The sequence below is a fragment of the Carassius carassius genome, chromosome 35 (genome assembly GCF_963082965.1).
Source record: "Carassius carassius chromosome 35, fCarCar2.1, whole genome shotgun sequence".
Classification (NCBI taxonomy): domain Eukaryota; kingdom Metazoa; phylum Chordata; class Actinopteri; order Cypriniformes; family Cyprinidae; genus Carassius; species Carassius carassius.
Window position 1 is genome coordinate 13,465,985 of NC_081789.1, and position 15,210 is coordinate 13,481,194.

General features: G+C 36.9%; 2 protein-coding genes across 6 annotated transcripts in view; both read left to right on the forward strand.

Moving 5' to 3' along the window:
- LOC132116002 (nuclear receptor coactivator 2) overlaps nucleotides 1-7,879 on the forward strand; it is a 93,904-nt gene extending 86,025 nt beyond the window's left edge. For 3 of the 4 annotated variants that reach the window (XM_059524501.1, XM_059524500.1, XM_059524503.1), the window contains exons 20-22: nucleotides 488-665; nucleotides 1,559-1,742; nucleotides 4,559-7,879. In XM_059524501.1, the coding sequence (XP_059380484.1) occupies nucleotides 488-665; nucleotides 1,559-1,742; nucleotides 4,559-4,573 (377 nt within the window). In that variant the 3' untranslated portion in view covers nucleotides 4,574-7,879. The remainder of the gene's footprint in view (nucleotides 1-487; nucleotides 666-1,558; nucleotides 1,743-4,558) is intronic. The other variant, XM_059524502.1, reaches the window with a different exon arrangement.
- A 1,290-nt stretch (nucleotides 7,880-9,169) lies between these two features.
- Nucleotides 9,170-14,800, forward strand: prdm14 (PR domain containing 14). Of its 2 annotated transcripts, XM_059524118.1 has the most exons (9): nucleotides 9,170-9,341; nucleotides 10,069-10,655; nucleotides 10,888-10,938; nucleotides 11,099-11,259; nucleotides 11,415-11,682; nucleotides 11,817-12,019; nucleotides 12,713-12,814; nucleotides 13,567-13,786; nucleotides 14,172-14,798. In XM_059524118.1, exons 2-9 carry the CDS (start codon nucleotides 10,130-10,132, stop codon nucleotides 14,321-14,323), a joined length of 1,683 nt encoding a protein of 560 aa, XP_059380101.1. In that variant the 5' UTR covers nucleotides 9,170-9,341; nucleotides 10,069-10,129; the 3' UTR covers nucleotides 14,324-14,798. The 2 variants fall into 2 exon arrangements, with proteins under 2 accessions (XP_059380101.1, XP_059380102.1); XM_059524119.1 differs by lacking the exon at nucleotides 12,713-12,814 and having other exon boundaries at nucleotides 14,172-14,800.
- Nucleotides 14,801-15,210: the final 410 nt, after the last annotated feature.

The following is a 15,210-nucleotide window of genomic DNA, read 5'->3' on the forward strand; positions in this document are numbered from 1 at the left end:
GCAGTTGATTTTTAAACCAATTATGCGGTGACCCAGACCCCACCCCCAGTCCCGCCCATTACTCACCCACCCCTTTTCTCTGGCTGTCTCAGCCACTAACACTAACCTGCATGCGTAACTCTGCCTTACTGCCTGCTCATAACACCTCTAAACCCCTCTAGTATACTCTTGATTCCTCACTTTTGATTATGGGGAAGGGCTGAAATATTCTCAATTTGATTTCTGCTTTGACATTACTAAAAATTATGATCAGCTAATCTAAACCACAAATTTGTTTAGACTTTGATGTTGTAATTTTTAATCATTGTTCCTGTCATAGTTGCAATTATAATAAATCTCTAGGTGCTAAATGTGGATGTTGTTTGACAGCGTAATGTGAAAAGTGCTATAAAATTATTTCTTAATTTGTTTTCAATATTTACTTGATGTATGCTTATTTCGAACCAGAATTTGTCTCCTCATGTCTGGATGTGCATGTGTGTGTTAGGTATGAGTCAGCAGTCGGACGGCGGGTTCGGTGGTGCCGCCACCCCTCAGAGCCCCCTTATGTCTCCCAGGATGGGCCACGCCCAGAGTCCCATGATGCAACAGGCGCAGGGCAACACCTCTTTCCAGTCCTCCCCTGACATGAATGGCTGGACACAGGGCAACATGAATGCCAACAGGTGCAGTTTTACGTCTTTCATGACACTCGCTCGCACACAAAATAAGCACCAGGTTTTGGTTTAAACCTTTTGTTTGGTATGTTGACTTATTTGCAATTCTTTGAATACATATTTCTCCATTTTGTGTGTGTGTGTGTGTATATACAGTGGTAGTATTTTCACCAGCTAAAAATGGTTTTAGGTCAGTTATTTCTATCTTTTGCTGTAGTGTGTCAGTAGGAAATATCAGTTTACATTTGCAAACATTCGTTTTGCCATTAATTGTAATAATCCAGCAAGGTTTTTGTTCACATAAGGAGTCTGACTGACAGCAGCCAGTGCTTCACACAGAGATCTGATCTCATCATCATCCAGTCTGTCTGGAATGACATAAAGAAACAGAACAAATCCAGAAGAACTGTGGCAACGTCTCCAAGATGCTTCAAGAGACCTACCTGCAAAGCTACCTGAAAAAATACGCACAAGTGCACCGAGGGCAAAAGCTGCTTTAAACGCAAAGAAATTCACACCAATCGTTGATTTACTTTAGTTAATAGAATTGATAAAGAAAATCTCTTCATGACATTATTTTTGACAGCATCCTCATTTTACAGCTTTTTTACACAAGTGGCTAAAACTTTTAACAGTACTGTAGCTTTGCAGGTCGGTCTCTTGAAGCATCTTGGTGACGTTGCCACAGTTCTGGATTTGGTCTGTCTCAGTTTCTTCATATTATTCCAGACAGGCCGGATGATGATGAGATCAGAACAGCACTTGCAGTATTTCTCATAGCGAGTGTTACGGCGAACGCCCAAATCCAATATATCTTTTTATGTGTCACGAAAAAAAAATGAAATAAATAATTTTTTTTACAACCTGAAGGGTCTTATACATTTATCTGCTTCCCTACACAGTATGTTCACTCAGCAGTCCCCGCCTCAGTTCGGCCAGCAGGCCAATAACAACATGTACAATAGTAACGGCATGAACCTCAACGTGTCCATGGCCACCAACTCAAGCAACATGGGCCAAATGGGCAACCAGATGAGCATGAACCCTGGACCTGGGGGCAGCATGGCCAACATGGCCCCTGAACAGGTTAGAAACACACACACACACACGTCAGTTTCTGAGTCATGTGACACCTTTGTCTATGAAAAGTGTAAACGTTTATTGCCTTTTGGGAACCCATTCGAGCACCGCTGTTCCCAACAGTCAACTAAACTAAATGATTTAAAAGCTCAAGCTACTTTAAAAACACATCTTTTGAGTGAAACTGCTTTACAGCACTTGTCAGACTCTCAAACTTTTGATCGCTAATGAAGCTAATTTAAACTCCTCAATGTTCCACCCAGGAGTTTAGTAAAAAGCGATGTGCCGTAGATTTATTGGATGCATTTATATGCTCAAACCATCAGATGTAAAATGTCTAATGGTCAGACTTTAAGTGTCTGAGGTCACCAAATAGCATAGTCATCTCTGCAACTAGCTCGTTAATAATTTACTCTAATTATCCTGGGTAATTTTGCAGATGAGAGGGATGATGCAGAACTAGACATAATAGGAGAGTGATGTGATTAGTTGCTGGCAATTAGTGCCTGTTTGAGGTGGATAAAGAGATCATGTATGCAGACATGACAGAGTTTGAGTGCTAAAAATCAGACATGACGTCTATAAGTCAGCTAGAGTTTGACCAAGCATACTCACACACACATTCCTGCACTCCCTGAACTTCATTTTAACTAAATATTAATATCCTGGTTATATTGTGGTTTCATCATATAAATAATAGTTTTATAATAATAAATGCATTATTTATTTTGTGTCATGTTAGTGTTATATAAGTTATAAATACATTTGTATATTATTTATAAGTATGTTTAATGTTAAAAGGTTGGATTTTATTTTGTTTTAAAAGAAATTGATGCTTTTATTCAGCAAGTGCATTAAATTGCTGAAAAGTGTCAGTAAAGAGATTTAAAATGTTCCAAAATATTTCGATTTCAATAAATGCTATTCTTTTGAACTTTCTATTCATGCAAATTCAGAAAAAGTTTCAAAATAATATTCCAAAAAAATATGAATCAACTTATTTCAACACTGATGACCATCAGAATGTTTTCTTAAGCACATAATCATCATGTAAAAGGATTTCTAAAGGATCACGTGACACTGAAGACTGGAGTAATAATGAAATGCTGATACAGATTTAACATTTCAAATATATTAAAATAGACATCAGTTATTTACAATTTTAAATAAGTATATTTTATATTTTAAATGTTTTTCTGTTTTTTGTTTTATCAAATAAATGCAGACCCTTCCTAAAACTTTGTATCTTTTTCTTTAAAAATAGTTCTTTAATATATTTTCTTAAGTGATGCTCTCTCAGCAGTAACAAAGGTTTTTATGCTTTACACAGTCCGCTGCAGCTTTTAAGCTTCATTAAATAGTATGAATATTTAACCAAGTTGCATCAGTTTGATCATGTGCACTTCGTGTTTTTATAAGTCCATAGGCCATTGAAATCTCAGTCTGCTAATTTATTCCCAAGATGTGTGTATATTCACTAGTCTTTTAATAATTTAGCATTTTGCCATTAGTGAAGGTTTAATGAATTATTACGCTCTGTTTCTGAGCTGTAATTATCTCTTCATGACAACACAAAGTTTGGCATTACAACACATTTCAGTGAGGGGTGCATGAAACTGGGTTACAAGAGCTTTTAAAAATGACTTTACCTGTCCTGATTTATTACAGTATTTCTTTGGCTCATGGTCCACCCAGTCAAAGCTGCCAGAACAGACAAATATTGTATAACAAAATCATGCAAAATAATATTCTACAATCATATTCTTATATTTTTTTGTTGTTTGTGTATATATTTTAAAATATGTATTTTTATTTAAAAAATGAATGTGTAAAATATGAAAAACAGACAAGCCTCTCTGACAGTGGCAACAACCACATATTTAAGAAACAGATATGCAGTTAACACCTCAAGACAAGTATCTTAAAGGAAAAACAAAAACACCACTATATAGCCCAGTAAACTTTGAAAAAGTAGTATATTCATGCCATGATGCATCCTGGGAACTGTAGCCAAAAACGCCATTTGAAGCTAAACGCAGACGTTTAAACGGACAGGCTAATGAAAGAAACCTGCTATGATTACTTTTAAAGCATAAATTTGATTTAAACAGCTGGTCTACATAATATCCACATATGTAATTCATTTGGGAACGTATAACATTTGCCCTACAGTTACAGCATGATTACAGCTTCTTTTTTGAGACTTTTTTTTCTCGCAAATGCAACTTTACATATCGTGGTTTGGACTTTGTAACTCGATTTAACTCCAAAATAGCAAGTTTGTCCATTCATGTCTGGAGGAAAAACGCCAGAAGTGTGGGATATCAGGCCTAAACTCAAAAGAGAGAATGACGAGTTGATTTTTCTTATCAGAATTGCGAGAATAAATTCAGAATTTTGAAATATTGACATTTTTAACACTGCTGCCTCTGCCAGACCAAAAAAAAACAACAACAATGACGACAGCTGTTAAACGAGATAAACCGAGCAGACAGAAACAATCGTCAAAAATGCTTGCGTTTGCAGCACATAATTCTTACCAGAAAAGGTTCGATAAAGTAATATCCTTTGTTGTTATGTGTGCGTCTAAAGATTTCTTATGGATCTCATTACTTTGTCATGTGTGAAGTAATGTCTGTGTGCGTGTGTAAAACAACAAACTGATGATTTATGTGCTTAATCATATGTAATTGTAAATAAATTGTTATGAGCAATTGTGGCTTGAATATTAGCTGAAAAAATTGTAAAATATGCTTCTATGGTTTTGAATTGATTCTATGGTTTTGAGTCTAAGACCTGATTTCTTTTTCTCTTTCCCACAGCAGAAGTATTGTTGACCTGGGGCAGACGACATCCCAATGCAGTAAATAGAGTTTAATGAAGATGTTTCATGAGTGATTTTCAGCCGCAGCATGATCACGGAGAGTTTGGAGTAATGCTGTGCTATTTAAGCTGCTATCGGGCAGTACGGGTCTTTAGAGAGCCTGTCTACTGCCCCCTACCGGACATCTCTAGAGGATGCATCAGGGGTAATGGAGCTCAGAGGGGACGGACACTCTCCCTCACACACACACTGACACTTTGATCTTCTGGACCTAGAGCCCCCAATCCCCCCAACCCCCCCCCCCCCCCCCCCCCCCTTAGTCGAGCACGGCCTTCTGTCTGGTACTTACACTGCAAGCCCTTTCCGTCAGTCTGCTCCATTGCATTCACCGTAGTGTGACTTAGGTCTCCCCTGAAAAGACTCTGTGACAGTGGCATCGGAATCCTTGTCTCCCATGAATGTATTCCTCCCTCTCTTTTTCCCTGTCATTCCTCCTCTGGACTTCAGGCTCTTCTTAAGACGACCTTCTTTTTGCCCAACCATCTTTCTCTCTGACTCCTTTCCAATCTGACGTTCCAAAACAGGCAAGAAGACTGCATTTGAAATCCACACTCAAAATTCAGCCATTTTGCCTTTTTGTTTTCTTTTCTGTTTTGTTTCAGAGTGCAAATAAAGATAGAATGATGTTGAAATGGCATCGACATATAGATTATGAGACTTCAGATGATGGTTTGTAAAACTAGACTTAATTTAGACGAGGTGTATTGTGTATTAAATTAAGTTTTATTCTAATGTATAGTTTCTTTTTTAAATAAAATTGTAGATTTCTTTATAAAGCATTGGTTAGAAAGAGAAAAATCACTCAGAGTGCATATGAATTGCCTCAGATTGAGAAAAACGTTCAACATACCTATGGATTTTGTTTTCCTTGGTCCAGTAGTTTCAGAAAGAACGTGAGTTTTGTGGTTAGTAAAATGAAATACTGGTAGATTGTAAATACCAATAATGGGAAGGGGGGAATCTGTTTCATATTATATTTATTTTTTGATTTTGTTTTTCAATGTATTTCCCCTTCCTCCACTCAAAGTACGGTCTTAACTGTTTCTGGAACTGAGTTTCCCGCGACGAGCGTACGTTTGGCGGGAAGATGAGGATGCGCTGATTCCTATGGTAGCCTACTAAGAAAGGGGAGCTGGGGTGAGGTGGTCCTTCTGGGAGGTCTGGGAGGGTGCTGTGTGTACAGTGTACAGATACTCGCTTGCTTTTTAAGCTTTTAGCCGGGAGCCCCATCGGAGGAACCCAACACAGCCATAAACTCAACACTGAAACGTGCTTTCTTTGTTGTGTGGAGTGACGTGCTTCATGCCAGATGCTGTAGGTACAAGGTGTGTGTAAGAAAAGACAACAAGCAATAAATATTACTTGAGGTTTTGTTTTGTTTTGTAATTTTTGTACAGGACTTTTCAGGAGACACATTTTTGCTCCCCGGTTCAAACAAACTCAGTATTAAAGTATTTTTTTTTTTTTTTTGTGGTTTCTATTTTGAGAAATACAACAACGAGATGTCCAAAACTACTTGTTCCTCAGTGAAAAGCAGATTTAAGATCTGATGTAGCCAAAAAAAAAAAAAGAATAAAAAAGCATCATTTCTGTTTTGCGTGGCTATTACTACATTCACTCTTAATGTTCGCCGTCTTGAAATGTCGGATCAATGATTCAGATTTGGATCACTACAGGCACGTGAATTCTTTTAACGCTGTAATGCACGCAATACAGTTAGTGTTTTCTAGCCTATTTGAGGACGAAGCCAAATTTCTTATCCTTTGAGTTGATCGGTAGACTAGATTTCATTTTGTTTTTGTCTCATGTCTCTGCACACAGTTTGTATCGGGGTTAAATTGTCAGCTTTTAGCTTCCGCTGAAAATATCGCCATGTCATCTGTGTTTAAGCTGGTTTGTTTAAAAAAAAACTAAAATGTACGATACTACATGTTTTTATTAAGTATTTACTGTATGTACCAGCAGCAACTGAGGTTTGCGACGACCAGCTCTGTCATTATGCGCTGAAGGTGTCGTGGTTGTGTACGAATATAGGCCTACCTGGTGTTCTGATATAGTTTAGCTTTTCCTTTTAAACAATGTAAATACGAATTCGTTTGGGTGAAACGTCACTCTGCCCACCATTCAAAACTTTCAGTATCCTTTGAGAATCACATTCTCATGCGAGTTAAACACTCGCTTGAGCCTAATAATCGATTTCAGTGCTAGCGTTCGTCGACTAAATCGAGCACTCATTTATTCCAAGCTTTTTTGATCACAATTTCGATGAATGTTGGATGCCTTGCACAAGGACTGCCATCCAGACGCATCTATCATATTGGAGAATAGCCAGTTTCGAGGTCGCACATGCACCACAACCCTCTCTGCAAAGTCCAAAGATTGTCAAGATTTTGAAATAAATAATAAGCCATGACGTGACGGTGGTGCAGAGTTTTCTAGTCTTTTTATCAGTGCTAGTGCAAAAAGAGCCATTTGTCCTAAAATAAATAAATCAACGGAATTGTAACGGCTATTGAATTTCCTAAATATTTACCTTACCTTTTGGGTTTTTTTTCTGAGACTTTAAATGTCTTTTTGTATAGTCTGCCAATTTCTTAGAGCTAAATGCAACAACCTTAAAATGCTAAAACTTAGCATATTGCCTTAGATCTGTTTTACTGTCTTGTATATTACAAAAGTTGTCTGTATTATATTTGTATAGTGGATCATTGACAGGATCGACCCAGTTCATTACTGCTCATCTATTGCTGGATTCCTACATAGGCCTACCTGTCTGTCTCTCTCTCTCTCTCTCTCTCTCTCTCTCTCTCTCTCTCTCTCTCTCTCTCTCTCTCTCTCTCTCTCTCTCTCCTTTGTCTCAATATTGCTAATTTTCCATGCTTTGTTTGTGATCAGTTGTGGGTTTTATTATTTGTACAGTCTTGATTTTGCCCTCTCAGCTATGTGTGAAAATGAAGATGATGCAATGGGAAATCGAAGCAATATGTAATTTATAAGGACTTTTTGGAGAAAGCTTACAGTGTTGCGCTCCTGAGATGTATTTTTTTCCCTTGCAGTTGTTGTCACATAAACATCTCTGTTCATCCGCATAGATGTGTGTAATCTTAGTGTGAGCCTTTTATGCAAAGTTAGATATACCGAGAGAAATTTAAATACAGTTATGCAAGTTGTCAACTAATATTGCTTTGCTGATGCTATTTGATGTTGAATCAAATTGAATTGTAAATAAAGAATTCTGTTATTGCAACATTTATAATCATCTCACGGCTCATGATTTCATTTTTAAGTAAAGGTTTTTGGATATTTAAAAAGGTGGAAAACCTTGTAATGGGATAGTATTGAATTAATAATACTATCTATAATAATACTTGCCAAACGAAAACGAATGCAACAAAACGTGTTTATTCCTATGTAAATTTGGCAAATATAAATAATAGAAGAGTTCAAATGCAATTTGCCTTCGAGTTCCGTCTGAAATGTTCTTCTCAAATTAGTATTTTATCAGGCTTCAATATGTTTATGTTCTGTTATTTCACTTAAAATTAAATGAAAGAACCTATTCATTGCCATTAAAGTGTAATTACTAAAACCTACACATTGAAGCTGATCAGAATGTTCATTTTAGAAGAACATTTGAAATGGCACTTAAAGGCTTTTGCATCTGAACTCTTCAAATACACTTACGCCTTGATTAATAGAATGCCAGAAAACACTGACAATATAGACATTTTGTTGAATTTGTCTCCGCATATTTGTGGTAAGTTGTTTGGTTTAATAATAATTTAAAAGTATGCAAAATATGCCTTAAACCCACAAAAAAAATTCTGTAATTTGTCTATAATTTATAAATAAAATTAATTTGCATATTAGGCCTATTAATTAAATTATCTAAGTTTATTAGTATAGTAGCCGGTGCTAGTAATGACAGTAATACATTTATTTAGTTTTTGTAATTTGTGGTAGCCTAACCTATATTAAGTTTACTTATTAGCTTGCCTATATTTTGCTAAACTAAAACAAAAAATACGATGCAGTCAAGATTGTGGCTCACAACAAAACTAGTTAATGAATATAATTCATTCATAACAGTAATAGATTTTGTGCTATTATTTAGAACGATTAGGCCTATGTCTTTAGTTCAAAATGTTTAATCGTGCATAACTTTTAAATCCTGCACCTTCTTAACAATTGTATGCAATTTAAGTTTTTCTTGTTTTGTTTTTTCCGTAATAAAGCATCTGGCTGAGAGTAGCAAGTGACAGTGCTGTGATACTTCAGCAGATGCTTCGTCTGTGATTAAACTCCATGCTCATGCACGCAGTTAATTCCCATTATTAAATTAATGCTGCCGATGACTTTCATTTTCACAGAGAGACTCTAAACTGAGCTCGTGCCGTTCACACCGTCGCCCGGTTAGGAGCGGTCAAACAGTGCGCCTGCAGTAGTTAACACATTAGAGACTGTGCTGCATATGAAAGAGAGCTGTGAGAGGAGGCTCAGCGCTGCTACAACGTGTTAAAGTGCAATTCCCAGAGGATGTACTGGACTGACCAATGACAGCACAGATCCGGGAAAGGCATCCCCTCTCTAGTAGCTTTCCTACACTCAACCATATGTCTTCAGACCTGTCTCAAGCTTCACACACGCAAGACCTCTGTCCATCGCTCCTGAGTCAAATCTTTCCCAAACACAAGAGGAGGATCTCTGGACTTGCACAAGTGGTAAGGACATTTGTAAACAAGTTCACTAAACAATATTTTATAGTTTTGATGACTGCAATAACCTATTTGTGTTTTATATTGCATTGCCATTATGGATTTAAGCCCACACTTCATGTGCAATAACCAGCTGAGGTCAGGATCCTATGGAGCATGACACCTTTAATGCTTTTTAAAAGAGTTGGAAAGGCTTCATTAATGGTGACCTTTCTTGGTGACCCTCTGTTCTTCAATTGTAGTGTCACGACCCTCATTAGTCTCTGTTAGTGGCGCGATTTGCAATTAGTGATCTGTTTAGAAAATGGCCAATACTGGAAACTTTTGATTTTGAAATCTCTGCAGTCGTCCTAAGGGGTTAATTCTTTTTTAGGTAACTTTACAAAGCATTTCACACTGTGTTTAACGTTTTCTTTATACTGGCTTTCTGCAGGCAACATTTGTGTATTTAGAAAGTCGCCTTTTTGTTTTTTGTTTGTGTTGCAGAATTGTACTTGCTCAGTAGAGATACACTCCTGAAAATCGAGATTGTTAAGTTATAAATGGTTCTTGGTCTTCCCTGAACATTTGCAAAAAAATAAAATATTGTTGTCTAAAAAGTCTAATCAAAGTTGTGCCAAACGAGTTTAAAGCTACAGATGGAGAAAATCTAAATTAAATTCTAAAAAAGAAAGAAAGAAAAAAAGTTGGATGGAAACAAAGATATTTTTATAATGCTGAAAATATTTTACAGTCTGCAGAATACAAATTTCAAGTGAAGTTCTCCTCGGATCCCTCTCGGATCAGCTGTGGCGATGTCGGTGTCTCTCTCCAGTCACCCCGCAGTGAGGGACAGAAGTCTGGCTGTCTACCCGTCTCTGCCCGGCGCGCACAGCATCTTCCATCCGCTCAAGTCTCTGGGCCGCATGGTGACCGACGCACAGTCAATCATGCCGTTTAACTTCGCCGGGACTCCGTCTTTTTTCAGCCACAGCAGCCACCAGACCGCGGTGTTCCACGAACAGATCCTCAACATGTCCAGCATGCCGTATTTCCAGCACATGCAGCCGTCACAAAGCATGTACCCAAGGCAAGACGAGCAGAGCACCGGCTCTCCGTCCGAGTTTAGCAGCCCGTCCAGCAGAAAATCATCTTCTGCTTCGTCGTCTCCGGTTAAAGCCAGTTTCAGCTGCCTGCAGGCCGCAGATCCATCTCCAGAACACACGCACACCTACAGTTTTACAGAGGAAGACCTCTTCACTGTCCTGTACGGATATTCCAAAAAACAAGGGCAAAATGTTGGACATGCCATCTCTGGACTATCATTTCCTCCCAGTACAGGTAGGAGTAGGCCTATATAATAACCGTTGGATTTTTTTAGTGAGAAGAATGTTATTGTGCTGAAAAAAGAAAGAAAGAAAAACAAATCTGACAATGTGTGTTATGTTTCACACACTGATAATGTGACTTAAATATTTTACGCATGTTACGTTGTTACAATTAATATACTTCTCATTATGCTTAAATGTCACATTCTTCTAACATTTGAACTCATGTTTCTGCAATTAATTAGCTGATCGTCATCTTCTCCCTGTTGATACCGAAGGATTTGAGCTTCCAGAAGGTAAATTAACTTTTCTTTCTTTCTTTCTTTCTTTCTTTCTTTCTTTCTTTCTTTCTTTCTTTTTCTTTCTTTCTTGCTTTCTTGCTTTCTTTCTTACCTGATAATTTCTAATTTGAAGTTTACAACTGGCAGTTTTATGGAAACATCTTGAATGTTTCAGGTTTATCGATTCTCCAGACTAATTGTGGAAGCCTTTCCCATTATGGAATATTTGCTGATAAAAGCACAATTCCAAAAGGCACCAGGTTTGGACCGTTTCAGGGCAAACTTGTAAACACAAGTGAGATCAAAACCTATGACGACAACACTCTCATGTGGGAGGTAAATAACAAATGTTAAATAAAATGATCATTTAAATGCAGATTTTGTATAAAACATCTGAATGGAACACTTGATTATCCAGTGACATAATGCATACAGTTACTTACTGATATGAAATAGTTGTATTAAATTCAAAATCTTCTTCCTATGCTAAGATCTTTGAGAACGGCCGCTTGAGTCACTTTGTGGATGGAAGAGGCGCTCCAGGGAATTGGATGTCCTTGGTGAAGTGCGCGCGCTTCCCCGAGGAGCAGAACCTAATTGCCGTCCAGTGTGAAGGCCAGATATACTATGAGGCCTGCAAAGAGATCCGAGCCGGCCAGGAACTCCTGGTCTGGTACGGAGACTGCTATGTGCAATTTCTGGGTATTCCTCTCACCCTCAAAGATTTCACTGATGGAACTGACCCGCTCTCAACCGAAGGTATGTGCGTAATGCAAATATCACCTCCCATAATTCTTTAGATAGAGATTTATAGTTCAATACCGTATGTTATTTAAGATTATAACGTGTCAGTATTTGCAAATTGCTCACATCTACGTGTGTCTTCGTTTCAGATTCTGGAGAGGGTTTCAAGTGTGATCGCTGTGGTAAAGTGTTTGCTTACAAGTACTACAGAGACAAACACTTGAAATACACGCGCTGCGTGGATCAGGGCGACAGAAAGTTCCCCTGCCACCTCTGCAACAGGTCTTTCGAGAAAAGAGACCGGCTCCGAATCCACATTCTCCATGTGCATGAAAAACACAGACCACATAAGGTAAATATATCTTCCTCTGATTCATCGGAGACTTAACGAAATAATACCTATGGTGCTGAAAGGACAGCTCCCCAGAAGCTGCACATAACCGAAGCCTAAACGAGAAAATATTCAAACATTGACATTTACTACATTAGTTGTTTGGTTAAGAATAAGTTTGGGTTTATATGCATCTATAAGGGTCTTTCAACGAAATGGATGCCTTTTCGATTTTGGAACGCTAATTTAACAAATTTAACTAACTAACTAACTAATTTAATTTTTATTTAAGATTACACGGATTATGATTTTGTTATTTATTTATATAATTATAGCATAGTTTAATAAAAAAGGGGGGGGGGTGTTGAAATGACAGCAACTGACTAATAGGACGGGAACACTGTTTTTGTAATACGTATTTAAATCTAAACGATGTTAGCTTTTATTTCCATTATTCAATCAAATTATAATTTATTGCTATAACAGCCAGGATATATCGAAAGCAAACAAATATAATTATTTTATTGTCATTTTTATAGGTTAGTTTTGATAGGCATAACACTGATGTTAGTAGCTTTTTTACACATAATGAGGGACGCAAAAGCACCCTTTTCAAGGAATGACCTGGATGCGTTAATGTTTTGGTACAACTTTTTGCTGTTTCAGTACATCGTCTTGGATGTAATTGGTGTACACTTTTTTCCCCCTCCACAGTGTTCCGTGTGCGGCAAAAGTTTCTCGCAGTCCTCCAGTCTTAACAAACACATGCGCGTGCACTCAGGAGAGCGGCCTTACAAATGTGTTTACTGTAACAAGGTGAGAAATGCTCGGTGCTTTTACACATTCATATTGAGAATTCGACTAATTTTGTGCTGTATCTGAGTTCTTATTAGCGCTGGACGCACTTTTAGAAGACACTTACATGTTAATTAATGACAGATGCACCTCCAGTGCTTTGTGCACGAGGATTAGGCCTATGCTTTAATTTATGACACTAAGAGACAAAAGTTTATCTGTGGCTTTGTTGCAACTCATCTCCTTCTATTCTTAAAGGGTGACTTACGCGTGAGTTAAGAGCCTTTCAATGGTCATGTCGTACTGTTTGTGGACTGCAAGAGACAGTTTTATTTCTAGTAGCCTATAGACCTATAGGGCCAGCGGAATAAACACTTAATAATGGCTATAAAAATGTAATTTTGGAAAAATGTTTATATGATGGTTAGGCTGTCGTGAGAATTATTTAAATATTATTATTATTATTGTTGCAGCCTACAATATTAATTATGTTAATAAAACTACACTCTAAAAAATACCTGGTTAATTAGGAACAAACCCTGGCTGTGATTAGGTTGTTTTAAATGTTTAAATGTCCATATTTTACCCAGCGCTGGGTGGGTTGTATGTAACCCAGCATTTTTTTTAGAGTGATAAAAATATAGGCCTAGTAAATAATTTAAGTCAACAGGATGTCCATATTTAAATAATAAAGTTGTGTGTAGTGTGTGTAGACTATATTAGCTTCCATTATTCAATATGATTCATGAACACGTGTTTTTTGATTGTCCCAGGCGTTCACAGCCTCCAGCATCCTCCGTACGCACATCCGCCAGCACTCCGGCGAGCGGCCGTTCAAGTGCAAACACTGCGGGAAAGCGTTCGCCTCTCACGCGGCCCACGACAGCCACGTCCGACGGACACACTCCAAAGACAAGCCCTTCTCCTGCAATGTCTGTGGAACAACTTTCCAAGAAGCACAAGAGTTGAAATATCACATGACGACGCATAAAAGTACGAAGACAAATTAAGGTTTTCATTTAGGCCTAGTAGCTATAGACGACTTGGAAATTTGGAAAGGACTGAATTATCTACAAGGATATATATATATATATATATATATATATATATATATATATATATATATATATATATATATATTAAAGCAGAACGGGAGATTATAGGGAGTTGATGGTGTTAATAGTATATATATATATATATATATATATATATATATATATATATATATATATATATATATATATATATATATATATATATATATATATATATATATATATATATATATATATTTGTTGGATTCATATGAGCCATTTATTAATATAATAGGCTATATATTTATGTAGGCTTATAATAAAACCTAACTCTCTCCCCTCAGAACGACCACTTTCGGACAGCACTGTTGTTCTTCCTGGAGAAAACTCGCTCTTCCTAACCAAAGATTCTTTACATGCACAGAAACAGCTGGGAGACAGTTTCTCTTGTCCCGGGATGACCAGCATCACCTCCGAGTACAGACCCTGGAACTAATGCTGCAACACTCTTTCTGTTTGTTATTCCGTCTTGACTTGCGTCTGTGTTGTTTGGTATTGTGTATTTTATTTAATAGTTACCTGTCACCTAAGAAAATATTTTCGATTTAATTTTATTATTTTAAATGTTGCTGCTATTTATTAAAATGTATTTGTCTAGAGAAATGCGTGTTTTTGTAGGCCTACTTTTTAAAGTTAGCTCAAAGCAAATATATCGTCGTGTAATAATGAGCTGCACAACCAAAGCCAGTTAATAAAACCAAAGCCGAAATTATTATTATTATTATTATTATTATTATTAATAGTACTGATTGTCCTATATCTGTCGTTCTTTTCTATTTGTACAGTCTTTATCATGAGCTGTAACTGCTGTTCAGATATGTCAGTGTGTGTGTCGTCTGAAAACGAAAAAATAAATTGAATGATCTGAAAAATATCTGTTATAATTTCAATGTTTTGGTTTTCCCTGTAGCTTTCTGAAAATTGATAAAAGGAGTTAGAGGGTTTGCACTGATGTGAAAATAATTGTCGGTGCATCATTTTTTGTAGCTTCCATATGCTATTTTTAATTCAAATCGATCGAAATATTCGACTAAAAATATTCTGTTTTTAATATTTATTCAACTTTAATTTAAATATTATTTTGTTATTGACATGAATTAAGACTATGCAACGAAATCCAATAAATTTCCACATTTAAAAAAAGAAGTCACATCAGTTGTGGATACATTGATTCACAAGTCTATTTCAGATTTCTCTCCTTTTCTCTCTTTTACACAGAACTAGAATTTTATAAATGGAGTGGCCAAGGCTATTTCAGGGGGTCCGTAGACCATGACATAAAATCATTGTATAACTCCAACCTGGCATAAAAATGCATGAATA

Excerpts from the sequence above, each read along its gene's own strand:
- prdm14 (XM_059524118.1), top strand. The coding sequence starts at position 10,130 with ATGTCGGTGTCTCTCTCCAGTCACCCCGCAGTGAGGGACAGAAGTCTG. Across the intron at positions 12,020-12,712 it reads AAAAACACAGACCACATAAG|TGTTCCGTGTGCGGCAAAAG; the intron begins GTAAATATATCT and ends CCCCCTCCACAG. Across the intron at positions 13,787-14,171 it reads TCACATGACGACGCATAAAA|AACGACCACTTTCGGACAGC; the intron begins GTACGAAGACAA and ends CTCTCCCCTCAG.